The sequence below is a fragment of the Plectropomus leopardus genome, chromosome 7, assembly GCF_026936395.1.
Source record: "Plectropomus leopardus strain MGB_pleo_1.0 chromosome 7, ASM2693639v1, whole genome shotgun sequence".
NCBI classification, from domain to species: Eukaryota; Metazoa; Chordata; class Actinopteri; order Perciformes; family Serranidae; genus Plectropomus; species Plectropomus leopardus.
Genome location: NC_142182.1, coordinates 3,603,161 through 3,625,070, shown reverse-complemented (window position 1 = coordinate 3,625,070; position 21,910 = coordinate 3,603,161). Strand labels below are relative to the sequence as shown.

At 40.3% G+C, this 21,910-nt stretch overlaps 1 protein-coding gene across 3 annotated transcripts in view; it reads right to left on the bottom strand.

The window, feature by feature from the left end:
• Positions 1-620: 620 nt before the first annotated feature.
• The window catches only part of galnt18a (UDP-N-acetyl-alpha-D-galactosamine:polypeptide N-acetylgalactosaminyltransferase 18a), a 166,447-nt gene continuing 145,157 nt past the window's right edge, over positions 621-21,910 (bottom strand). Inside the window, exons 10-12 of one of the 3 annotated variants that reach the window (XR_015776941.1) lie at positions 18,964-19,131; positions 4,263-4,461; positions 621-901 (exon numbers count right to left, since the gene is read on the bottom strand). Coding sequence is in view for 2 of the 3 variants with exons in the window: in XM_088079671.1 (XP_087935797.1) it covers positions 4,315-4,461; positions 18,964-19,131 (315 nt within the window). In the remaining variant the exon portion in view is untranslated. Of the gene's footprint in view, positions 4,462-18,963; positions 19,132-21,910 lie in introns of all 3 variants that reach the window. The other 2 variants (XM_088079671.1, XM_042496204.2) reach the window with 2 other exon arrangements.

Here is a 21,910-nt window from a genome sequence, read left to right as displayed (position 1 = left end):
AAAGCCCTAGAAATGTCCCCAAATCAGAGAAACATGTTAAAATCTGCAAAATGTCCTACATTAACTTTTTGAATCCAAGAGAAGTCCAAAGTTCTAGAAATGTCCCAAAATCCTGGAACTGTCCTAAAATCATAGAAACAAAAAAATGTCCAAGAAATGTCTTACAATCCGAGAATAATTCTCAAATTCAGAAACATCCTAAAATATGAGAAATGACCCAAAATCCTAGAAATGTCTTAAAATCTTTTAAATGTGCTAAAATCTTTGAAACACCCTGAAATCTTAGAAATGTCTTTATAATCTGAGAAACGTTCAGAAATCCTAGAAATGTTCTAAAGTTCTAGAAACCTGCACGGGGCCGCTGCGACTGGCCCCTGGCCTGCTGTCATTTTGCAGAAGTGGCCCCCAAACAAAGCACGATGATTATCGCGGCCTGAAGCAGAAATATGTTGAAAAAGAATAAATCATCAGGAGTTGTCACAACATGTCTGTGTGTGTGTTTATAATCTACCGTGTGACGACGTTAACACTCACTGCGCCGGATGTTTTGATCATTGACTTAACATTCACTTTTAGCAGAGCTATAAACAAAACAAGAAGCTCACACAGGAAAAGTTAGTCCATTATCATTTTTTACTATTGGTATTTATAAATATCCAGTTTAAACACACTAATAAAATAGCTTGGACATTTTCATGACTTCATAAATTAACAGCTTCCCAAAAATTGAGATACTCTTAAAATTTCAGGATCTACAAACCTGAGCCACAAAAGAGAACTGAAGATCAACACAAGGTTTGGTAACATTTTGCTACACAGTAGCCGATAAAAGACACACACCTCCAGTCCTCCACAAGTTACCACTGCTCCGCCACCGCTGCGTTACTGGCACCTCAGTGGGCTGTGATTGGAAAAGAAAAGTTTAGAATACATAATAGCCAGATGAATAATGAATAGGTTCATCCTGTTTTTGTGCTGAATTATTGATGGAGACTGTTGAACGCCGGGGCTTTGAATAATTGGGAGATTGATTGCAAAACAGTGATATTTAATTTAAAGCTTTATGACAGTGGGTAGCTTTTGGAGATCTTAAAATGCAGAGCAAATGATTCAGCAGCACTATTATGCAAGTGTCAAATCAGCAAAAGCAAAATGTATTCATACATAAAACAAGCATTCAGACGCTCCAGTAGCTCAGTCACACAGGCCTCGTCTGTATTGACTTAGAATTGCTGCTTAATTCTGTGCCGACGATGGGCAACTTTAGGCACAGAGAAAAATGTGCATGCACATAATACAACTATATTTTGCTGATAAATTAGAACCAAAGTTTTTTTTTTTAATTTTAAGTTCTCTACATGATTTTTGTTTGTGCAAAAATTGTCCAAACATGTGCTTTGACTTGAGACACATATTTCATTTTCAGACCCACATAATTGTCTAATACTGATTATTTTATAACTCCTTTTTGTATGCTCATAAATTATAGTTTGTGGAGAAATTATTATTATTATTATTATTACCACTGAGCAAAGAAAACATTCTTTGTGTGATAATAATTGATCTCCAATATATCTTTTTTCTGTGCTAAAATTGTCCCGTTGTGCACTCAAGATTGACAAATTAACCCTTTGACACCTGAGCAAACTGAAAAAGTAATTAGCAAAAAGTACAAATAAAAAACATAACAAAAAGAAACTAAAAACCAAGGAAATTACCTGGAAAATGCTTATAATAATTATGTGAAATGATAAAATTCATAATTGTGATAATTTTAGAGGCAGCTTTTTTCCATCTTTTTCTTTTTTCCCTAGACATTTTCCTTTACTTTTTAAAAATCATTTTCTAAATCTACTAATTTTTTGCAATTCATCTTGCCAAGTTGCTCATTGCCTCTTTCTTTGTCTTTTAAAGAAATTGCACAAATTTGCTCGGAGTTCACGGGCTTAAATACTTGTGAAAGGCATCTGAAAGCGGCGCAAGAAAAGCTCCAGGTTTCAAGGGGTTAACGGTTACACGTCTTTTGGTGCAAGATTTCCCAGGATGACTGAATGAGGAGAAAAAGGAAAGTACTCTTCTTCATTAGTTCAAAGGTTTGCACGCTCCCCATGGTTAGTTGTCGATTTGAGAGGTGTAGAAATGCTAGTTTTCCTCCACACAACCCTCTTTATTGAATTATTGCCTGGTGAATACCCATGATTCAGCGCTTTAAATGAACAAAGCAGCAGCAGCATCTTAAAGGAAAAATCCCTCCTTGGATGCTCGTCCACTGTCACATATCATCCATCTGTTATGGCTGATATAACATCCATCTGTTGTGTTCAATCCATTCATTTTATGCCACCCATCATCTGATACTTCTGATCAATCCCCAGGCTGCCTTTTAACAACCCACACAGAACGGGTTTGACCTTGCTGCAGCTGTGTAGGTGGAGGATGTAATGACAAGCTGCCTGGTCCCCTCTCAGGGACCGCCTCCTAAGAAGACGTGCGTCTTTCAGAGGACTGAATGTTAGCAGGCTGTACCTGCACCCCCGCCTGAACTGAGATGACAGAAGATTCATCAAAGACTCAGTGGGAGGTCTTCCCCTAAATGACTGTATGCGTCTCCTCTCTCCTGCTGCTGTGGGATTTTTTTCACCTACTCCACCCTCACCTCTCTCTCCACCTAGCCACTCCTCTTCATCGGCCTCATCACCTCCACCTGCTGCTCCCAGCTGCTCCTCATCTCCAATCAAGCCAGTATCTCAGCAGCAGCCTCACTCCACTCACTCTTTTCCAGATTCTCTTTGCTTCCATGCCTGACCTTCCAGCACTCACTCTCGGACTGTTTTCCTGGTTTCGACTCAGTTCGCTTGTGACCACCTCTCCTCGTCTCTGCCTTCTTTAAACCTAACAGCCTTCTGTCTCCGACCACCAGTTTTGTCAGTACCTCTGGTATTTATTGTTCTGATGGTAGGTCAGTTTCCCCGCCTGTCCTTGTGGATCCCGCTGCCTGCTCCTACAGGATTCGTCTGCTCTGCTGCCTGCCGCCAACTCTGCCTCCTCCTCGACCACGAGCCCTGCCTGCCTCTCTCTCGAGTCCCCACTTTTCCCACTAACTCCCTGCTGTAAGTGTTTCTCTAACTTACCTGATACATTCACCTGCCAGTCCACTCCACAGTCAAAATTTCCCCACTCCAACTCTCAACTATCACCTGTGAACGTGAGCTCACCCTTGTCTCTCTACGAGCTCTGCTCCACCCCAGAACTGATAACTGTCCCTACTTACCTGCAACCTGATTATACTCACCTTTGCCTTGTTCAACCTGCCAAAAGATTAAATAAAGGTCATTACCAACTACTCATGGCTGCATTTGGGTCCTACCACACCCCGTTACAAATATCAATGCTGCATGAAGCAAAGTTGTGTCATGTATGGTATTTCAGGAGCTTAGAAATCTAAAATCTTCTTTTTCAGATTAATCTCCTGCTCTGTCCATGGATGTGGCGCCTGCCAGCGTGACGGACAGCCCTGCTTCTAATCAATTTAATTCCAAAGCACACTCTGAAACATCTGAGGGATGCGGTTTCTATCACAATGTCATTTTAAATCATCGGCCGGTTATTCTGTGATACTAAGGAAATCTGCAGCGTCTGTCCTGCCTAAAGTCACACAGTAATAACTTGAAATCTGTCTCCTTCACGTAATTTGTGTAACAAATCAGTCGGTTTGCGTTGTGAAATAGCTCGATTTTTCTGCTGCACGTTCAGTTGCTCCTCTTCATTTCTCCCTCTGCACACAAACATACTCGATTTGTTATGGTGATTGTGCAATGGGACTGCAGGTGTACAAACTCCTATCATAAAAGGTGGACGGGGACCCAAAATATCGCTCCTGCAATAACCAGAGTGCTTACATGATTTCATGGGCCTGTCCCATGGAACATGGGGCTGTATTTCTCATTTCAGTGGCAGACTGGGACATTTTAAGAGCCCCCTCTCCATCTGTCAGTGTCTCTGTTTCAGGTCATTTGTATAAAATGGATATTAGGTTACTGATGGTCCGTGTCTGTTTGAAGCCCATCTTTTCCTATGATTCGCCTAAAAATAGGTCCAGCATTGAAGCTCAGTTTTAGGACGAGTAGTTTGCAGCTTACCTCAGCATGTTAGCCCAATTCTGATTGGACTCTATTTGTTTTTTTTTTTAAATCCACCTGAACTCTGTGATGGTGGATCTGGGTCATCAGGGAGTTACTCGCTCGAGCTCTCCCCTTACTTACTCGATTAGTCCATCACAACCAGGGTGTTCCAGTAGCTGCCTGGTGTCAGTGTTCACTGTGGCAGGACAGTCAGTATGTTAGTGATGGTCCATTTCTGATCTGTGCAGTCCTGAATGACCAGCTGGTAGCTGAACTCTGACTGTCTGCTCTCCACCAGCTCCAGACAACGCTGAGACTCCATGTTCTGGATGGAGCCACCCTGAAGGGAAACACGGAGAGAAACGATGAGTGAGATTTACAGTATGTAAAAGTAAAATAATGCATGAGAGAGGTGAAGAATGTCGCTCTATTTGGGTGTTATGTTCCCTCAGCCAAATCCATTATTTTCCCATCTGAGTGCTTTCAGGGGCGTAGGTTTCATTTTAACATGGACACATTAGAGTTCAAGAGGTCCTTCTCTCAAAAAAAAAAATCTGAGCAACAAACACTTTTCCTGCATTCTGTTTTTTCTGCACCAATTTATGGTGGAAATGTCTTCATGTATGTGAAGCAGGTGACAATTCAAAAATAAAATTCAAATGGAATCTAGCTTAGTGAGGCTTTAAGGCATTCTGCATTGATTGAAATTATTCTCCTGTGGATCAGCTTTTAATTAATGCTAATGTTGCTTCTTATCTAAACCAAAACTAAACCACTAAAAAAACTGCAAACACCCATGAACATCTAGCTTTTAAATGCAAAGAGAATGAGTACGATCGCATTCACACCTTGGTCAAATGACTCTGCAGTATTCACAGGTTTTTATCGCCTCTGGCTCCAATCCGCTTTGATGGGAAAAGAACACCCAGGTGAACGCGGTAATTTCAGCTCCTTAACCGCCTAGATGCAATGATGCACCATCACTAATTATGTCCGCCTCCTCCTAAGCAGCGCTAAAACATTATTCCAAGTTAGTCTGTGCCGAGTTTAAAAGAGACTTTCAAATAAGAGATATGAAGAGAAGAACCTGCTGCTGTCCACTGTTTACCGGCTCTCTGGCCTTTCCGTGGCGTTGCTTGGACACACCAACAAAACCACCCACATAAACAAAGGCAGACTCGTGTGGTGAAGCGATGAGTTCACTGGCAGTGGGAATATACTATATTGCCTATGTTTAGCAGGTTTACTCATGTTTGAAAAACCTGTGTGCATGCGCTAATTCTGGTGGAAAAGTTGTGTAAGGCTCTCAGGCTTTCTGTTTTGCTTTAAAGTACTTATTCTCCTGTAGATCAACTTTTAATTGATGCTAATGTTGCTTCTGATCTGCTGGATGTGTTAAATAAGCAACTTTTACCTCTGAAAGGTTTGCTAAATTAACTTTATCAGGTGATAATGTCAGTGTTGCTGTCATGGCTTGTTTGTGCTGCCCCCAAGTGGCCAAAGAGTTTAACGGTAGATTTAAAAACAGGAATGAGGCAAAATGAGACATTCGGTTCCTCAACTAGAATAGAATAGAATAGATTACCTTATTGCCAAAATGCACAACAAAATCCAATGCATCTCTTCTCAGTGGTACAGGGTAAAAAGAAAAAGTTAAAAAAGAACTGCAATTATTTACACAAAAACAACAGTAATTAATAGTAATAAATAGTCAGCACTTAGCCTAATAATGGCACCTGATAATTAGACTCGTGTACCATTATGATCTGAACACTGAGGAAAATTTTAACCAGATATTTAAAAACAAAAACAACACAAATTTGAAGAACTCAACATCCGAATAGCTTAAGAGATTGCATGACAAAGCTGGCTTGCATAAATTATACTTTTTATTCACACATTTACTTGATGAGTGACCCTGAAAGTACTCCGTCACTGCAGTGTGGACTCTTGCCCTCCTTCCACTCTCATAAACTGCTTCTAATTTGTGATTACAGGCTGTGAAATTCAAAACACAAGGTCAAATATTTAGTGGCCATGTCTGAGAGATGATATGCCTCTGCAGTATTGCTGTAAACCGGCTCATAATTTTTACAGCATGCACCCAGCAGCTGGCAGGATGCATGCTGCAAAAGATCCAGAAACTCAAATCTTAGTTAAAAAAAAGAGTTATTGGCTGTTAAACCACTGATGCAGAGAATACTGACACACCCGGCAGTGTCTGTTGACACTGTGTATGCGGTTGCAAACTTCAGATGTGTAACTGCAAACCTTTGATGTGTAAATTCAAACCTTAGATGTGCAACTCCAAAATTTTGGATGTGTTTCTGAAAACCTTAGATATGTAACTGCAAACCTTAGATGTGTAACTAAAAAGCTTCGATGTATAACAGCAAACCTGATGCGTAACTACAAACCTTTGATGTGTGACTGCGCTGTTTCACCAACGTCCTGAAAAACGTGTGTTCCTGTCCCAACTTTCAGAATAAAATCAGGGCAAATATGATAAAATACTGATTTGTTAAATGTGTTGTAACTATGTGCCTTATTGAGAAAAAATATGCAACCATATGCACAATTTATCATACTCACAGATTTAGGGACAATATTTTTGGTGTGTATGTGCAGATTTTTGTTGTGTGTGTGTTGTTTTCAGTGTGTATTTGGACATTTTCAGTGTGTACATGCAAGGTTTTGTTGTGTTTCTGCATGTTTTTGGTGTATAAATGTACATTTTCAGTGTGCATGTGTATGTTTCTGGTTTGTTTGTGCACACTTTTGTTATGAGTGTGCAGGCATTTAAGTGTTTCGCCCTAAACGGCCTCTCATACAAGGCTTTATGCCACAAATTGAGAATAATTTGTGCAATTAAAAAAAAAAGGTTCACAAAATGTCTTGCACACCCACAGATCTCTTTAGGGATTTAAAAATCATCTCTATTATTTAGATATATTTTACACTTTAAAACATTTCCATTAATTCAATCCACACTTTTTAACGTGTTCACACATTTGAATGTATTAATTTAAAATGTTTATTTTTTTCTATTATTATTTTGCTTTTTACATATATGGTCTTACACAATTCTAAAACTTTTAACCCTATTTGATTTCCATACATTGTATCATTTCATTCCTTTGTATACAGATGTTTTGGCAACACTACTGATCTGATATCTGTGTCAGTAAAGCAGACTGAAGTGAACTAAATTGAGGCAGATGGTGCAGGAATGGAAAATATGTGCATGCATTAGTGTGTCTGTTTGTGTTTGTGTGTGCATGCTGTATTTGTTCCAAACAATGTCACTTTAAATAAGAGGCTTGCTTTACTATCACTTAATATGAGCCTCAACCTCTCCACTGTGTGTTTGTTTGCGTGTACATCTTAGTTTCTTGAACAAAAGGCTGGCACTGAAACTGGGTCCTTAGTTATGTGGCACGAACACTGATATGTTCTAATAAGCCTGAGCCCTGAGAGAGACTGAAACACACTGGCTGTGGACCTTACAAATGCTGCTTTGCATTAAAATCAATATGCTTTACATCTACACACACACACACACACACACACACACACACACACACACACACACACACACACACACGGGAATGACCATCAGTAGAGGCTTGAGAGGAGATCCGAGTGTCCCACTGTGTTTTAGTTTTTCTAAACCTGCTGAATCTTGCTGCTAACTCCACACTCTGTGATGTGAGATAAGTTGTCTACACTACAAAGACAACAAAAAAACAGACCTGTGTGTAGCATCACATTCTCCTCGAGGCCTCGACTCACTGAAAAGATATCGATCCTCTCAGCTTGCTTGTCTGTGTGCACAGCTGCCTCTGCACAGAGCGGTTTGCCCACATATCTGCTGGCCTCTGTGTGTGTGTGTGTGTGTGTGTGTGTGTGTGTGTGTGTGTGTGTGTGTGTGTGTGTGTAGGTGTGATCACTTGATAGTACAAAGTGTCCACACTCTGGTGTCACACTCACAAATGCAGCACATACACACACGTACATGATCTCCCACACTGACGCAGAGAAAGAATCCATTTCTGATTTACATATCTGATTAACAATAGTTTACCTCCATTTATGTTGATCAGAAGCTAATCAGTAGTGCACCCTGTTGTCTATTTCAGTTTATCTGTTTTAATTTGTCTTTTCATTTATTCCCTTATTCTGTCTTGATCATGTTTAATTTCATAATTAGTATTATTATTTCTTTGTTTGCTGCCAACATTGTTTTAATTGTTTTTACTCTTATTAGTTTCTTATTTTTGCTTTTTAATTGTTTCTCTATCTTTTAATTCTGCACTGAATTTGTGTGATCTAAATCTGGCATTATTGTTTGGCTCTTATAGTTATGTTGCCTCTGCAAGAAACCCTTCTTTCTTCTGCTTTGCCTCGCCTAAAATACTTCACGTGAGTGTAAAAACCGTTTTGTAAGCAAGTTTGTGTAGGAACTACTTTCCTTCTGCCAACCAAATCACGGCACAAAAGGAAGCGTGTATCTACTGCACGCTCAGCTAGCATCACTGAGCTATCTAAAGATACAGGTGAGCAGGACGCCATTAATGTTTACATCCAGTGTTGTCACGAGCATGAGCCTCTCGTCCATGAGTAGATGCACGCTTCCTTCTGCTTGGTGATTTGGTTGGTGTCTGAGGATTATTTTGAGTAACCGGGTCATGATCTCTGGAAAGAGACATTGCTGGGTGGTTGTTTTTTTGGCACTTTGAGCAGCAGAAGTTGAGTGCTATCTATTCTAGTTAAAAATTATAACGGATAGAAGACAGAAATCTCTACGGCTGATATCCAGATTCATAAATAGCTCTACAGGTAAGAGGAAAAATATGTAGTTTTTTTTTTTATTTTGGGAGTGAACTGCCATTTAAATGCTGATTGTATTTTGGTCTGTTTCATGTTTGTTGGTAATGGCTATTGTTCAACATTTGCCTCTTTGTACTTTAAATCTTTATCTGCATCAGAGAAAAAAAAATATTGTCAGACTTTACATTAGCAAATGGACTTTCTTAAACACAATCAGGCAACTGCTTTTGTTGTGGACATTACTGACAGCAACTGTCTCACCACCAAGTGCTTATTAGATTCAGAAACCTTATCAATGAGTGACAGAACTGGCACCTTGTTAGAAGAGATGTTGAGATCCTGGAAAAGCATTAGATAGATGAGGTAAGATAAACTTTTTAAAAAAATGATGCCCAGCGGTGTTGCAGCAGCGCAAGGACGGCAATAGAGAAAGTCAAATCAATAAATAATAAGAGGTATATAAAATTTTGACAAGAAAAGAGTCAAAAGGTGGCCAAAACAATCAGATGATGCAGGATTCAATCTGAGGTTAACCACTTTATTTACCATCTACACACTTTCAGAATATTTGTTTGCATTTGGTTATATGAGCCTCCTGGGAAAGCAAAAACATTTTAGGTCCACCCTGACTTTTAAAGATCTTATCTAAGCTACAAAGTCTACAGTTTCTTATTACAGATTTGCATTTCCCCCCAGAAAATGAATGGAGGTGGTAACTGTTTATGGCTCCTCATCAATCAATCACTATAAACTAAGTCAAACAGATACTGACGATATGACATCTTTTTGATCAATATAATTACTCGGTCACAGACTTAATAAACGAGTTCATCAATTTGCTGTGTGAAATATCATTTTCCTACAGAAGACTTCTCATGTTTTATATTACAAAGGTTTATTCATTTGATGTGACAGTGGTGACAGTCATTAATTTAGCAAAGGAGGTCCATCTCTGCTGCGGGAAACCCTGCTCATTATGGGTCACTCTACAGATAAATGCTCCACTGTAAAGACAACTTGCATGCTGGTCTGCTTATACATCTACATAACAAGATACATTAAAGCTGCTAGAATGAATATTTCTATAATAACCACACTCCAAATGATTATGTGTAATGAGAAAAGGGGTTGCTCATGGTGACAAAGTGGTATGAACACCACTTTACTGTTCTGATGTACTCTTATGGCTCTCATCAGCATCATTTTCAGCCACAGGCAGCTGTTTTCTGTAAGGGAACCAATCTGTACCGATTGGTGTTATCATGATATTATGGTGTACTAGGGTATTCAGAAATCCCAAAGGCATGCTTTTCAATACCATCATAAATACAGATTCTCCTCTTTCTATTAAATGTTTGTGGTGCACAGCGCACACCACCAGAGCTCAGTCTTTGCACTCTACTGGAGGAACAGCCAGCTGAGCTGAAAGACACAGTGACACCTAGTGGTAGAGGGATAAGTTACAGGATTGTAAACAGCCCGTGGCCAGCATAGGGATTATGATAATCAAAACAGTGGATTTAATAACTAGATTATTAGTGAGAGTACTCAAGATGGTTTAGGTGAGTTTTTTTTGTTTTTGTTTTGAGTTTGAATGCTATTTTATGTTGAGCTAACGAGGCGCTTAAGCCGTGTCAGTCTTCCATGACTGAGAGAAAGTCGAATTCAAAAGGTGGACAGTTGTATTTTTCTGTTTATTAGGGAGAATAGGTGAAAATATTATTTTCTTAACATTTTGTGGGTTTCTATTGTGTATTTATTAGTCTGAATAGCTGACAGTAAGTAGCGCACTTATACTGCCATATAACATATTCCCCGGTGAAATTTCAGGAAGGCATGAAGGTATGAGAAATTAGATATTGCCCAAGCCTTATTCCAAACCAATCAATTTAAAGCCATTACCCTTACAGCCGTATTTTACAGCGCTGCATAAAATACATGATCCTCCACCATTTTTCCTGACAGCATGAGCTCTGCAGTATTGGGTTTGACATTTTCATCTCTCACGCTGCCTGCTGCAGTGGGCTGCTGATGGGACATTATAGCAGGAGAGACTAATCATAGTGGACTTCCCTGGTGGCTCCTACTGTATATAGTACAGTGGAGGAACTAAAGATTCACTAAAGTAATCACAATGATCTCCCCTCCTCTGCTGAAAGCAGAGAGTTGGCTTTCTCTAAGTGTTCGACCTCCTGAGTGACTTCCAACAAGTGTACTTAAAAGTCTTTGCTCTCACCTCTTGGCTCCCCTGAGGAGTTCAGCTCAGACTAAGTGTATAGAAGCTGAGGTCGGGCAAATACAAACACACACACACACACACACACACACACACACACACACACACACACACACACACACACACACACACACACACACACACACACAGTCTTGCTTCCACAATCTTTAACATGCAGGCAAATATTTGGCATTTGTCCAACAACTTGTCCTCAGTCGAGCAGGAAGCTCGTCTGTCATTCTGCAGAGTGCAGAGTTGGACCACACTATTGATTCCCTGCTATTAAGGCGGGAACGCTAGTTAATCAGGTGGTGGGACAGCCAGTCAGCCAGGAAGCCATCAGACAGACAGTCAGCGGGTAGGCTGGCCAGTCAGGCAATCTGTCTGCCAGGTGCTCCATCACCACGTCATTCACCTCAAAGGATGTGGTGAGTAAAAACAGCGTGATGACAAAGAGCATAAAGGACTGAAGCATGAAGTGCAAATGCAATTCATATAAAACCTCAACTCGATGAGATTTTCATGCTAAAATGCACCCATTTTATTTTCCTCCGCTCAACTGACTGATTCGTCGATTCCCTCTATTTACCATAATTAAATTCTAAATGACTAATACACTGCATACATAATATAATCCTCCATCTACAGATTGTAACAAAATAACAAAGCAAACGACAGCCCGAAAGATGAGTTTTTCTTCATTTAAGAACTTGATTGGTATATGTACAACACAAATAATGAAGTATCAAGATGGGAATAAATGACAACTACACAGTTGTACTCGTTCAGTGCTATCACATATGATTAAAATGAAGTGAGAACTGATGTCAGACATTTTGCATTAGAGTCTAATTATAATGGCTTTAGTCATAATGCATGTCTAGTGATTTGACATACATCATGGCACAAGTCATTTTTTAATTACACTGAAAAAATGAGAACTTTGAGAAATCTATAAAATCCCCCGAATGATAGAGAGCCAGAGGACTCTGGCGGTTCTGAGCCTTTTCTCTTTGAACCTCTGGCTTGATTTGGGTGTTCCTGAGATACTGTGTATACAAGAATGAGACAGATGGGGTCAGAGTGACCTTCACCTTAGACCACAAAAAATCTAATCAGTTCATCCTTGAGTCCACTTGAACGTTTGTGCCAAATTTAAAAAAAAAAAATCCCTCAATGAAAAAAATATTGTGTTCACAAGAATGAGACAGACTAGGTAAAAGTGACTTTGACTTTTGACCTATGACCACCAACATCCAATCAATTCATACTTGAGTCCAACGTTATGTTTGTGCCAAATTTGAAGAATTTTCCTCGATGTGTTCTTCAGATATCATGTTTACAAGAATGGGTCAGACCAACAGACAGACCAACCCGAAAACTTAACGCCTCTGGTCTTGGCTATTGCTGGCATGGGGGCAGAATGAAATATATGTATTTTACATTATATCCAGTTTTGTAAGGGGTTCCAACAAACAAAATAACCAAAATCTTTGCTATTTCTTCATTCTTGAGGAGTGCCACAGAATTTGGTTTGACTCAGGTGCTGTCTCATGATGGACTGCAATTACCAAGCAGAATAGCAGTGCCCTATTGATTCACCTCACACAGAAACAAGCAAACAAACCCTGACCTCACTCAAATAAGCGGCTCTATCTCACATGCAAGCATCACAAGTGCTATTGTGGTAAATTCATTCATCGCACAGGCTGATTGCAGCACATGCAACTGTACAGCAGCACAGAATAAAAGCCCACTCAAATATGGCCTAAATCCACCTACGAATAAACTGATGAATTATGTAGCCTACTCTGTGCGCTGTGTTCAGCTGCTTCATATGAAAAGACAGCATTGCAAAACACCTCTTACAAAAGTTAATTGGCAAACTTTAGGAACTCATGAGGTTGGAAGTCTGAGGTTTATTCTGCAGAGAATGCATTTCTAAGATATTGAAATCCAAAGATCTGACAAACCACCTGACAAAAAAACATGTAAATATTTAAACCCACAAAAGCAGAAAGCAATATTTTTAAAAAATCAATTATTCCAGTTTGATAGTAAGTCAGACATAGCCATTAAAAGTTTAATTTAAAGAAAACATGAGTTGGCATTTGCAGTGTTGACAAACTTGTAGAAAGAAGCTGTTCGTCTGGGAGCAGTTTTACATAACTGATTATAAAGAATTGAACATTATCCGACATCAGTGAAACTACACTGAGATCTCTCATAAATAGTGTGATTTAAATATAATCTGTCCTGTAATGCAGAATTATCTAATGATACATGAGGAAAAAAAAGTTAAGTACCACCAACAAATCCTCCACCTCAAACAACCACACAAGTCATTTGTTCGTAGTCTTTGATACGACCCACGGGAGTGTTTCCTAAATAAGTTAAAAAAAATGGTGGCAGGAGATCAACATGTCCTCAGTTGAAATACTGGTAAGCATTTTAGGTTTGGGTAAAAACACAGCCAGTAACGACATAATTTAATGAGCGTAAGGGTGCCTGTTGGGGGTTGGGGGGTTGGATATGTCCAACAAACCCCAGATTTTCATGTAGGAGTCTGGTGTTTCCTGTCTGAATGTTATGTTTTTTTCCCCCTTTAACCTTACCATGTGCCTTCTTCCCCTGATCCGAACCATCCCTTGCAGATAATGCATTTATTGACATCCTGGCATTGGTTGCCATGTGCTTTTATTCCCTAAACATAACCACGTGCAGCGTAATCCCACCATGTGCTTGTGTTGACAACATGGTAGAAGCATCTCACAACGTCAACAACAGACGCAGAAGGATAGAGAAAGCATAATATGTAGACGCAGAAGTCCACTGAAAAGTGGCAGTATGTGATGATTTGGGAAGATAATGTCTTTGGTTGTATTTTGGAGGAGGACAGTCTCAATCCAACAGTAGAGGAGTGCATAAAACATGAACTATTCCTACCAACTGTTATTTCCAGAGCTGTTCACTTCTCAGTTTGGAAACAGTGTATTGCAATCAATACTAAGAGTTGCTGTTTCTCTTAAAGTCTGCAAGCTAACTATTCTCCCTCAGCAAGCTCCATGAGTGCCCTGTTTCTTACTTCTGTAACACTGTTGTTGTGGCTGCATGTAATGAACCGTAGTGAGTGCTCAGCATTTTCAAAATGAAACTTTTTATTAGGATACCTTAAGGTAAGTGGTGTCCATCAGGGGACAAATAAAAACAGACCAACAAAATAAATAGGAGACGAAAGAAAATCCACTAATATCAGAAAACACCAGCTGCTTTATTTAAAATCCTACCTGCTCTCGGGCAGATTTTTGAGAGGCAATTCTCCTCCTCTCTCTGTCTTTCTACCTATTGATGTCTCTTCCTTTGGGGTCAAGCTCAGTTCAATATTGTAAAAGATCCACTTATCAATAATTCACAAATACTGACTGCCCGCTTCACACGAAACGCTGCCGCCTCTTCTTCACTTTACTTCTCTGCAGCACTGCCTCTCTCTAACTCTTTCCCTTTCATTAAACTCCTCCGTTGATCTGTCTCATATTCTCTCCCCCTCCCTCTCTCTGGCTCTCATCTCTTCCTCCTGTCTTCTCTTGCCTGTATCTTTACACTTTTCTCCTTTGTCCGTCTCCACCTGTATGTTTCTTCTTCCTGCCCCCTTCCTTTCTCATCTCCATGTTCCTTCATCTGTGTGTCAGCTCCTCAGCCTACACTCTTCACAGCCTTCCTACTCATCTTCACAGCTAAAAATCATAAATATGTATATATGCATAAACAAAAAATACTGTGCATGAACATATGTGGTTAGCTAATCTATAAGAAATGTCTTTTTGTTGTAATTTAAAATTGAAAAGATCCAAAGAGTTACTTTTGTATCAGGAAAATTTGAGTTGGTAAGCTAACCACAGAGTCTGGCTTGCAAAGCATCACCATCCTGTTGAAGTCTGACCATGTCAGCAGCCCTCTGGGTACACTCTGTATTTCTGCTGCTATGATTGGAATAATTGCAACTAGTTATTTAGAATTTAATGGAGTTTGAGACCATTCCCCATAATTAAATTAGAAAAATAACCATTTAAAACAGCCTGTTGAAGGCCAGTAAAAAGGAACACTGCTGGCATGAAAAGTAGTGAAGCACAAGGTTAGGCAATGCTCATGATCAGATGTGGTTTCTAGCATCCTTATTAGCAAACATTATCTGGCATATGATACTTTAACTCTACTACGGCTACCATAAATGAGCGGCTGTGTCTGAGAGTTATTAGTCATGTTAAAAGTGGAAGTGTTTGTAATTATTTGCTTGGTTGAACAACATCTACCTCATGAAGCAGTTTTGGTAAATGGAGAGCTCAAGACATCCTCTGAACTGCTGCAAAATGTAAAATACAGTGTATGGACTGTACATCAAACTGAAATTAACCCTCTGAGACCCACGCCCATTTTTGTCTTTTTAAGGGGGGCAGGGGATATTTAGGGGAAGTTTTCAGGTCAACAGTATATGCCACATAGACATGGTATATATCATCTAAAAGATGTGAACCTGAAGGTTTTAGCGTGTGTAGAGGCAACACATTCTCATCCAAAGTCATCACATGTTGCCACTTTGCAGTGGACTTTCATGTCTACACATTACGCTCTAGGTACGCTCCGGTATGCCGCTACCTTGATGTCAACACAAGCACATGGAGGGATGACACTGCACATTGTTATGCTTAGGCAATAAAAGCACATGGCAACCGATGTCGGGATGTCAAACGCACATGCTAGCACGGATGGTTAGATCTAGGCAAAAAGGCACATGGGAAGGTGTAGAAAAAAACATCACATTTGTGGGATATGTTCCTAGATGCCATCAGCTTGAGATGCTGACGGTAACGGTTCTGTCAGCCGTGTTCTCAGCTGATGCCACCCAGTGGAGTATCATATAGCCACAAAAAGTGGCTTTTAGTGCAGTTCTTATGCCAAAATCCACGTAAACGCAGCGATATTTGACAACTTTGGAATAAGAACAAGCTGAAGGACACCTTGCTTGTAATATGTAGATGTGAGAGGTAAAACAACCATATTTGTTGCATAAAAATGTTGTTATGATATGAATGAAAAGTGCAAATGTATCTGAAATGTACGTATGACAACATTTTCTTCTGGCGAGTGGGCTGCTAGGGTTCATACATAACATTTCATTTGCTCTGTTATCTTGTTCTGTTTGCTGGTAGTTCAGTCTCAGGCCTTATGTGACCCCACCAAACTTTTCATAAAGAAAAAGGAGTTATCTTTCCAGAACCCCAGTGGGATGTGCCTATGGGTTTCATCTCCTTGACGTGTGACACGAGTTAGAAGTGAGGTTTCTGATTCTGGCCGATGCTAATTAGGGGTAGTCTCCCCTGCCAGTGTGCCCAGTGGCTGCAGACACTGAGGCAACTGAGGAGTTTAAGTAATGTGAGGTATTGTTCCCCGAGGGCACTGGACAATGGGTGAGAGAGAGAGAGAGAGGATGGATCTGAAAGATAGTATAAGCCTCTTATTCAGTCTGATGTCTGGGGAAAAAAACCCCAGCACAGACACAGATGCGCACACACACACACACACACACACACACACACACACACACACACACACACACACACACACACACACACACAGAGAAGTGCACGAAATCACACACACAGACCAGAGATGCCTAAGGCGTGAATACAGTAGTGTCTGCTTTAAACTAATTATCCAGCTCCCTCTACTTATCTGTCACATTCTAAGACAACATTAAAAGTGTGAAGATTAAAAATAAGACAGAGGGTTGTTAAAAGTCAGACGCTGTGGATGTATGAAAGCTCATTACTGAAAGAAGATGTGCTTTTAAAACCCCTATCGCCTAAAAAAACTAAAGAATGATCCGTGCTCTAACAAATACAGGAGAGGTGCCTCTTAGAGAAAGAAACACAGTGGACAGGAGGAGGCGTGAATCCCACTCAATTATTTACATAAATGCACTCTGAAACCATGCAGCTTTGGTCCAGCAGACAACCAGCAGGAAGTTTGGGCTCCATCCAGAATACCAAGTAGCAAACCACTAAGATCAAAGACAACATACATCCAACCAGAAGACCTGAAAATTGTAAAACATGTTCACAGCTGGAGGTTTTTTTTGTCTTTCTTGTGCATGAAGAGTCTGTCTGCAAACACTGCACTGCACATGAACAACTGTGGATCTTTGTTATACTCCTTTCCCACCAAAATTAGCCTTTGTACGCATGTTTTTTTAAACACTAAAAATAGGCTAAAAACTGCTTTCCCATTGCCAGTAAAGCAGAGTTGTGTACATGGCTCTGCAGCAGATGGTTATGTGTGTGGGGGTCGTTTTGGTGTGTCTGTTCAATGGGCCTCATGTTGCAACGTTCTCTTAAATTTTCTTAAAGTTTCTCTTAACCCTTTGAAACCTGGACTGCATGAGTTTTCCTGTGCTGCATTTACAAGCTACTTGACACTTTCAAACCTGAGCATATTGGTTTGACTGCTTTTGACCGCTTGGTTAACTTGGAAAGAAATGTTCCACACATTGCACAACACTACAAGAAAGCGTCATTAAATTACCGGTTTTGAGCTGTGTGCAAAGACTCTGGCACATGGCCGAGACTGGAGACATGACACCAAAGAGGTTGAAAGAAGACGAAGAAAAAGAAGAAGAAGAATAAGGAGAAGAAGAAGCCGAGTGAAACTGATGTAGGAATACTGTTAAATAAACTAATTGATTAACTGACTTTTTGTTTCAGCTGCACTTGTATGTTTTTATATTTTTGATTTGTGCGCAAAAATCTTAATTTGTTAAGTAGTTATCTAATAATAGAAGTGGAGTAAAAAGTTTCCCCTCTTAAGTGTTTTGTAGTAGAAAAAAATATGGTATGAGATTTAAATCCTCAAGTAATATAAAAATAACCTCAGATTTGCACTTTAGTACAGTAATTGAGTAAATGTACTTAGTGAAATTACACCACTGGTCAGCAGAGGGACACACAGAAACTGAAATTCCAATCATTGGGATCAATGTACCAAGCATAGTATTATCTTTTAACCCTGAATTTAATAATCCAGTCATTACAAATACTCAAACTAAATTTGATTAAATTATATTCACGTGTTTCTCAAATATAAAACTTATTTTTTCTTGTGTTGGATAACTATGTGAAAGCAAGATGCTTTCCTCTTTTCTTGGTACGAGTGTTCTGGACCACTTGTAAAATTTTCTCTCACCTCAGAAAAAGCAAAAATAAGAAAACATTGGAGAATCCCAAAAAGCAAAGGGTACTAACAAATTAGGACCAAATCTTGGGCACGAGCAAAAATAAGAGAAATCTTTTTCTTATATTGTTTCTTGCATGAGGATGATGTCACAGACAGGCTGGTAAACAGTGGACAGCAGCACAGACAGAAGTCGGTGGAAACTTTACGATGGTTACTTCTCTTTGTATATCTCTTATTTATCAGTCTCTCTTTCAAACTCATTGCAGACTAATGTGGATCGATGTTTTAGCGCTGCTTAGGTGAGGACGGATGGTAATTAGTGGCAGCCTGTCATTGCAACTTGCCAGTTAAGGAGCTGTAATTAGTGCATTCATCCAGGTGTGTTTCCATCAATGCCCATCAGAACCAGAGGCCATTAATACCCACAGACTGATTTGACCACAGAGCGAATGCTGTTTGTACACTTTGCCATTGCATTTACAAACCAGATCTTACCGGGTGTTAGCAGGTCTTTGTGCAGTGAGAATGAAGCCTTAGAGTTTGCTGTACCTGAGTGAACGTCCAGGTGAGCTTCATGTGTTTGGTTGCTGCGTAGCTGCACTCCAGCAGCCTGGGTCTGCTGTTCACATCCACCAGACACTTGTTGTCGTCATCGTCGATGGTCGGACTCAGCACTCCCAGGTGGAGCTGCTGTGAGCTGGTGTAGTAGACATTCTGCTGGGAAACAGAAACAGTGAATCAGGAGGAAACTTGTTTGATGAAGGCCGTCAAAAACCTCCATGCAACCACAGTAGATGTGAGAGAGAGTCCTTTATCTTTAGCTGTGGAGAAATTCACGACAGCAGTCTGCACTTATATTTTTCTTAATGTACATTGTTCAATTTACTAAATATAGGTGTGCTTTTGTGACAATGTCCCTTTTTCGTTTTTACTCGGGAATTTTGTCTGCCTTTGTTATATTGTTGACCGTGAAAAGATCAGCCTGTTCTCATTCCTAAGTAAGTCAAATATTGTCACTTTTGCAGTGCTTAAAGCCACCTTTCATGTCCACGTGTGATGGATGGTGTCAGCTGAGAATGCAACTGATAGAACCGTTTGTGGTGTTATTGTACACCAGAGGATGCCCTGACGATACCTACTGCAGCAGCATGATATGCATCAGTCTGCATATTGTGTTGATAACGTTGCAGGTTGATAATGCAGCTGGACTGAACCTGTTGCATCCGCATGATATGCTGCCAGCATTGACATAATAAAAGGATAGGGCGGACAGGAGGGGCGGTGTAAGGATCCAACAAACGTGGGACTTTCATGCAGGAGTCAGGTGTTCACTTCCTGTCTGAATTTGGTTTTTTTTCTACACCTTAATGTGCCTCTTTTAGCTAAATCTAACCATCCGTGGCAGCATGCATATTTTTTGACGTCCTTGTGATGGCAGCCATGTGCTTGTTGTCTAAACAAAACCACGTGCAGTGTAATCCCACCATGTGCTTGTGTTGGCATCATGGCAGCAGCATCCCAGAATGTCAACAGCAGATGCAGAGGATACCTAGATCGTAATATGTAAACGCAGAAGTCGAGCAATATGTGACGACTTTGGATGAGAACATCATCACGTTTCCAGTGGCTTTTTAGGTCCTTTGTGTGGGTGTTATTTAGGAACGTGTTGTTGTCTTTCCTGTGCTTTCTACACCCCCCAAAAGGTTGTTTTTTAGTCTGTTTATCTGGTGGGTGTAGTGCCACAATTAGATTAGAAATAACAATGTATGTTATGTGTGATGCAAACAGTAATGGACCAAGATTAGGCCTCTGAGGCACGCCATTATCGAGGGCATCATTGCATGCCAAGCATCTAGAGCAGCAGCCCGTTTTCATTCCAAAGTTGTCAAATACCACTGCTTTTGCTGCGCTTTCAGTGAAAGATTTCAACCCGAAAAGCCGCTTCACGTCATCAGCTGAGAATGCTACCGGAAAGAAACGTCGTTAATATGCGCTGCCTGATGGTTGGACATCACCTGCCACAGCAGCATGACACATAGACGTAGAACTGTCATGTCTGCATGATATGCTGCTGGACAGCGTCAGGTTTGAAACTCTGGGGGTAACAACATAACATATAGAGAACAACAGCAATATCTGACAACTTTGGATGAAAACGTGTTGAGGGCAGACTAGCTTTACTCTTTTCACCAAATTACATGTAACCAAAACGGAGACAGCAGATACTTCTGCATTTTATAATAATGCACCTTTGCAAAATGCCGAGCTGTAATCTATATTTACAGAGAGCACGGTCATTAGCAGCAGGGAGTAGTTTAAGTAGGCTATTTTTTGAATGTTAAGTGCATTTTTTTTTTACACCAACAGCAAAATTTGCCAGGTCTCTAAATGTCTCTTTCAATTTAATGCAGCGAGAAACAAACATCCACCTGTAACTGATCTAATTAAGGAGTAAAAAAATGAGTAAAATGGAGAAGGAAATATTCAGGGGTAAGTGATGAAGGAGGGAGAAGAGAGGTCAGGAAGGGAAAAGCAGATCCAGGCTAAATATTAACTGAAAAAACTTTGCATACCTGAAGAAACAAACACAAGGACATGGTAATGAATGCAAATGTTGGCCCAGTTTTGAAGCTGGAAAAATGTCTACTGAGGTAAATCAAACACACCTTAAGTATTTTAAAGAATTCAAACCAAAAGATGAGAAGATGAGACGTGTACTTCCCAGAGTCTAACAGAACAGCAGAAGACAAAGAATCCCAGACAACCTGACATGAGTAAAGCAAATGAGGAGGATCAAGGTTGACACGAAATCCAAACAAGCAGAACGTGTCGAGAACAAGGAGGAACGACAGAGTGAGTACAGAAGCAGCAGCGTTCAGAGCAAACCGAAACACAGGCTGCGTGCTCCGACTCTGAGAGCGCGTGTGTTTGCAGAGGAGTGTGTGTGGAAGCCCCGAGGAGGTAACTGATGAGAATGATGACCGTCTTGCAGGAACAGGACATTTCTAGATAGGAGCCATTATCACACTGTGAACCGGCCGCTGAGCTTTTAAGCTGCTGTTAAAAAACACCCTGAGACAGACAACAGCGTGGTTTGATGTGTGTATGAGTGTGTGAGGATGCTTCTGGGTGAGATTTTTGGTTTCTCTGTGTATGTGCATGCACGCTAATAAGAGCGATTAAACATGCATCTGTCAATAGATTGAAGCTCGCTCCCAACAGAGAGGGCTTAATGCTATCTCCTCTCCTGTCACGGCTTCTTAAAACCTCTAATAGAAGGATTAGCACAGTGCTCTGTTAGACTGATAGCAATCTCTCCTGACAGATGTACACATTAACAAGCTCGGACAGAAGAAAGCCTGTAAGCTCGCCTGATTTTCTGGTGTTTAGTGTCGACCTTCAGCAGATGACAATTTGATCAGAGCCAAATCTTTGTGAAGAAAAACAGTGTGGAGTTTGGTGATAAAATCGGCGTTTCAAGTGGTGCATGACATAT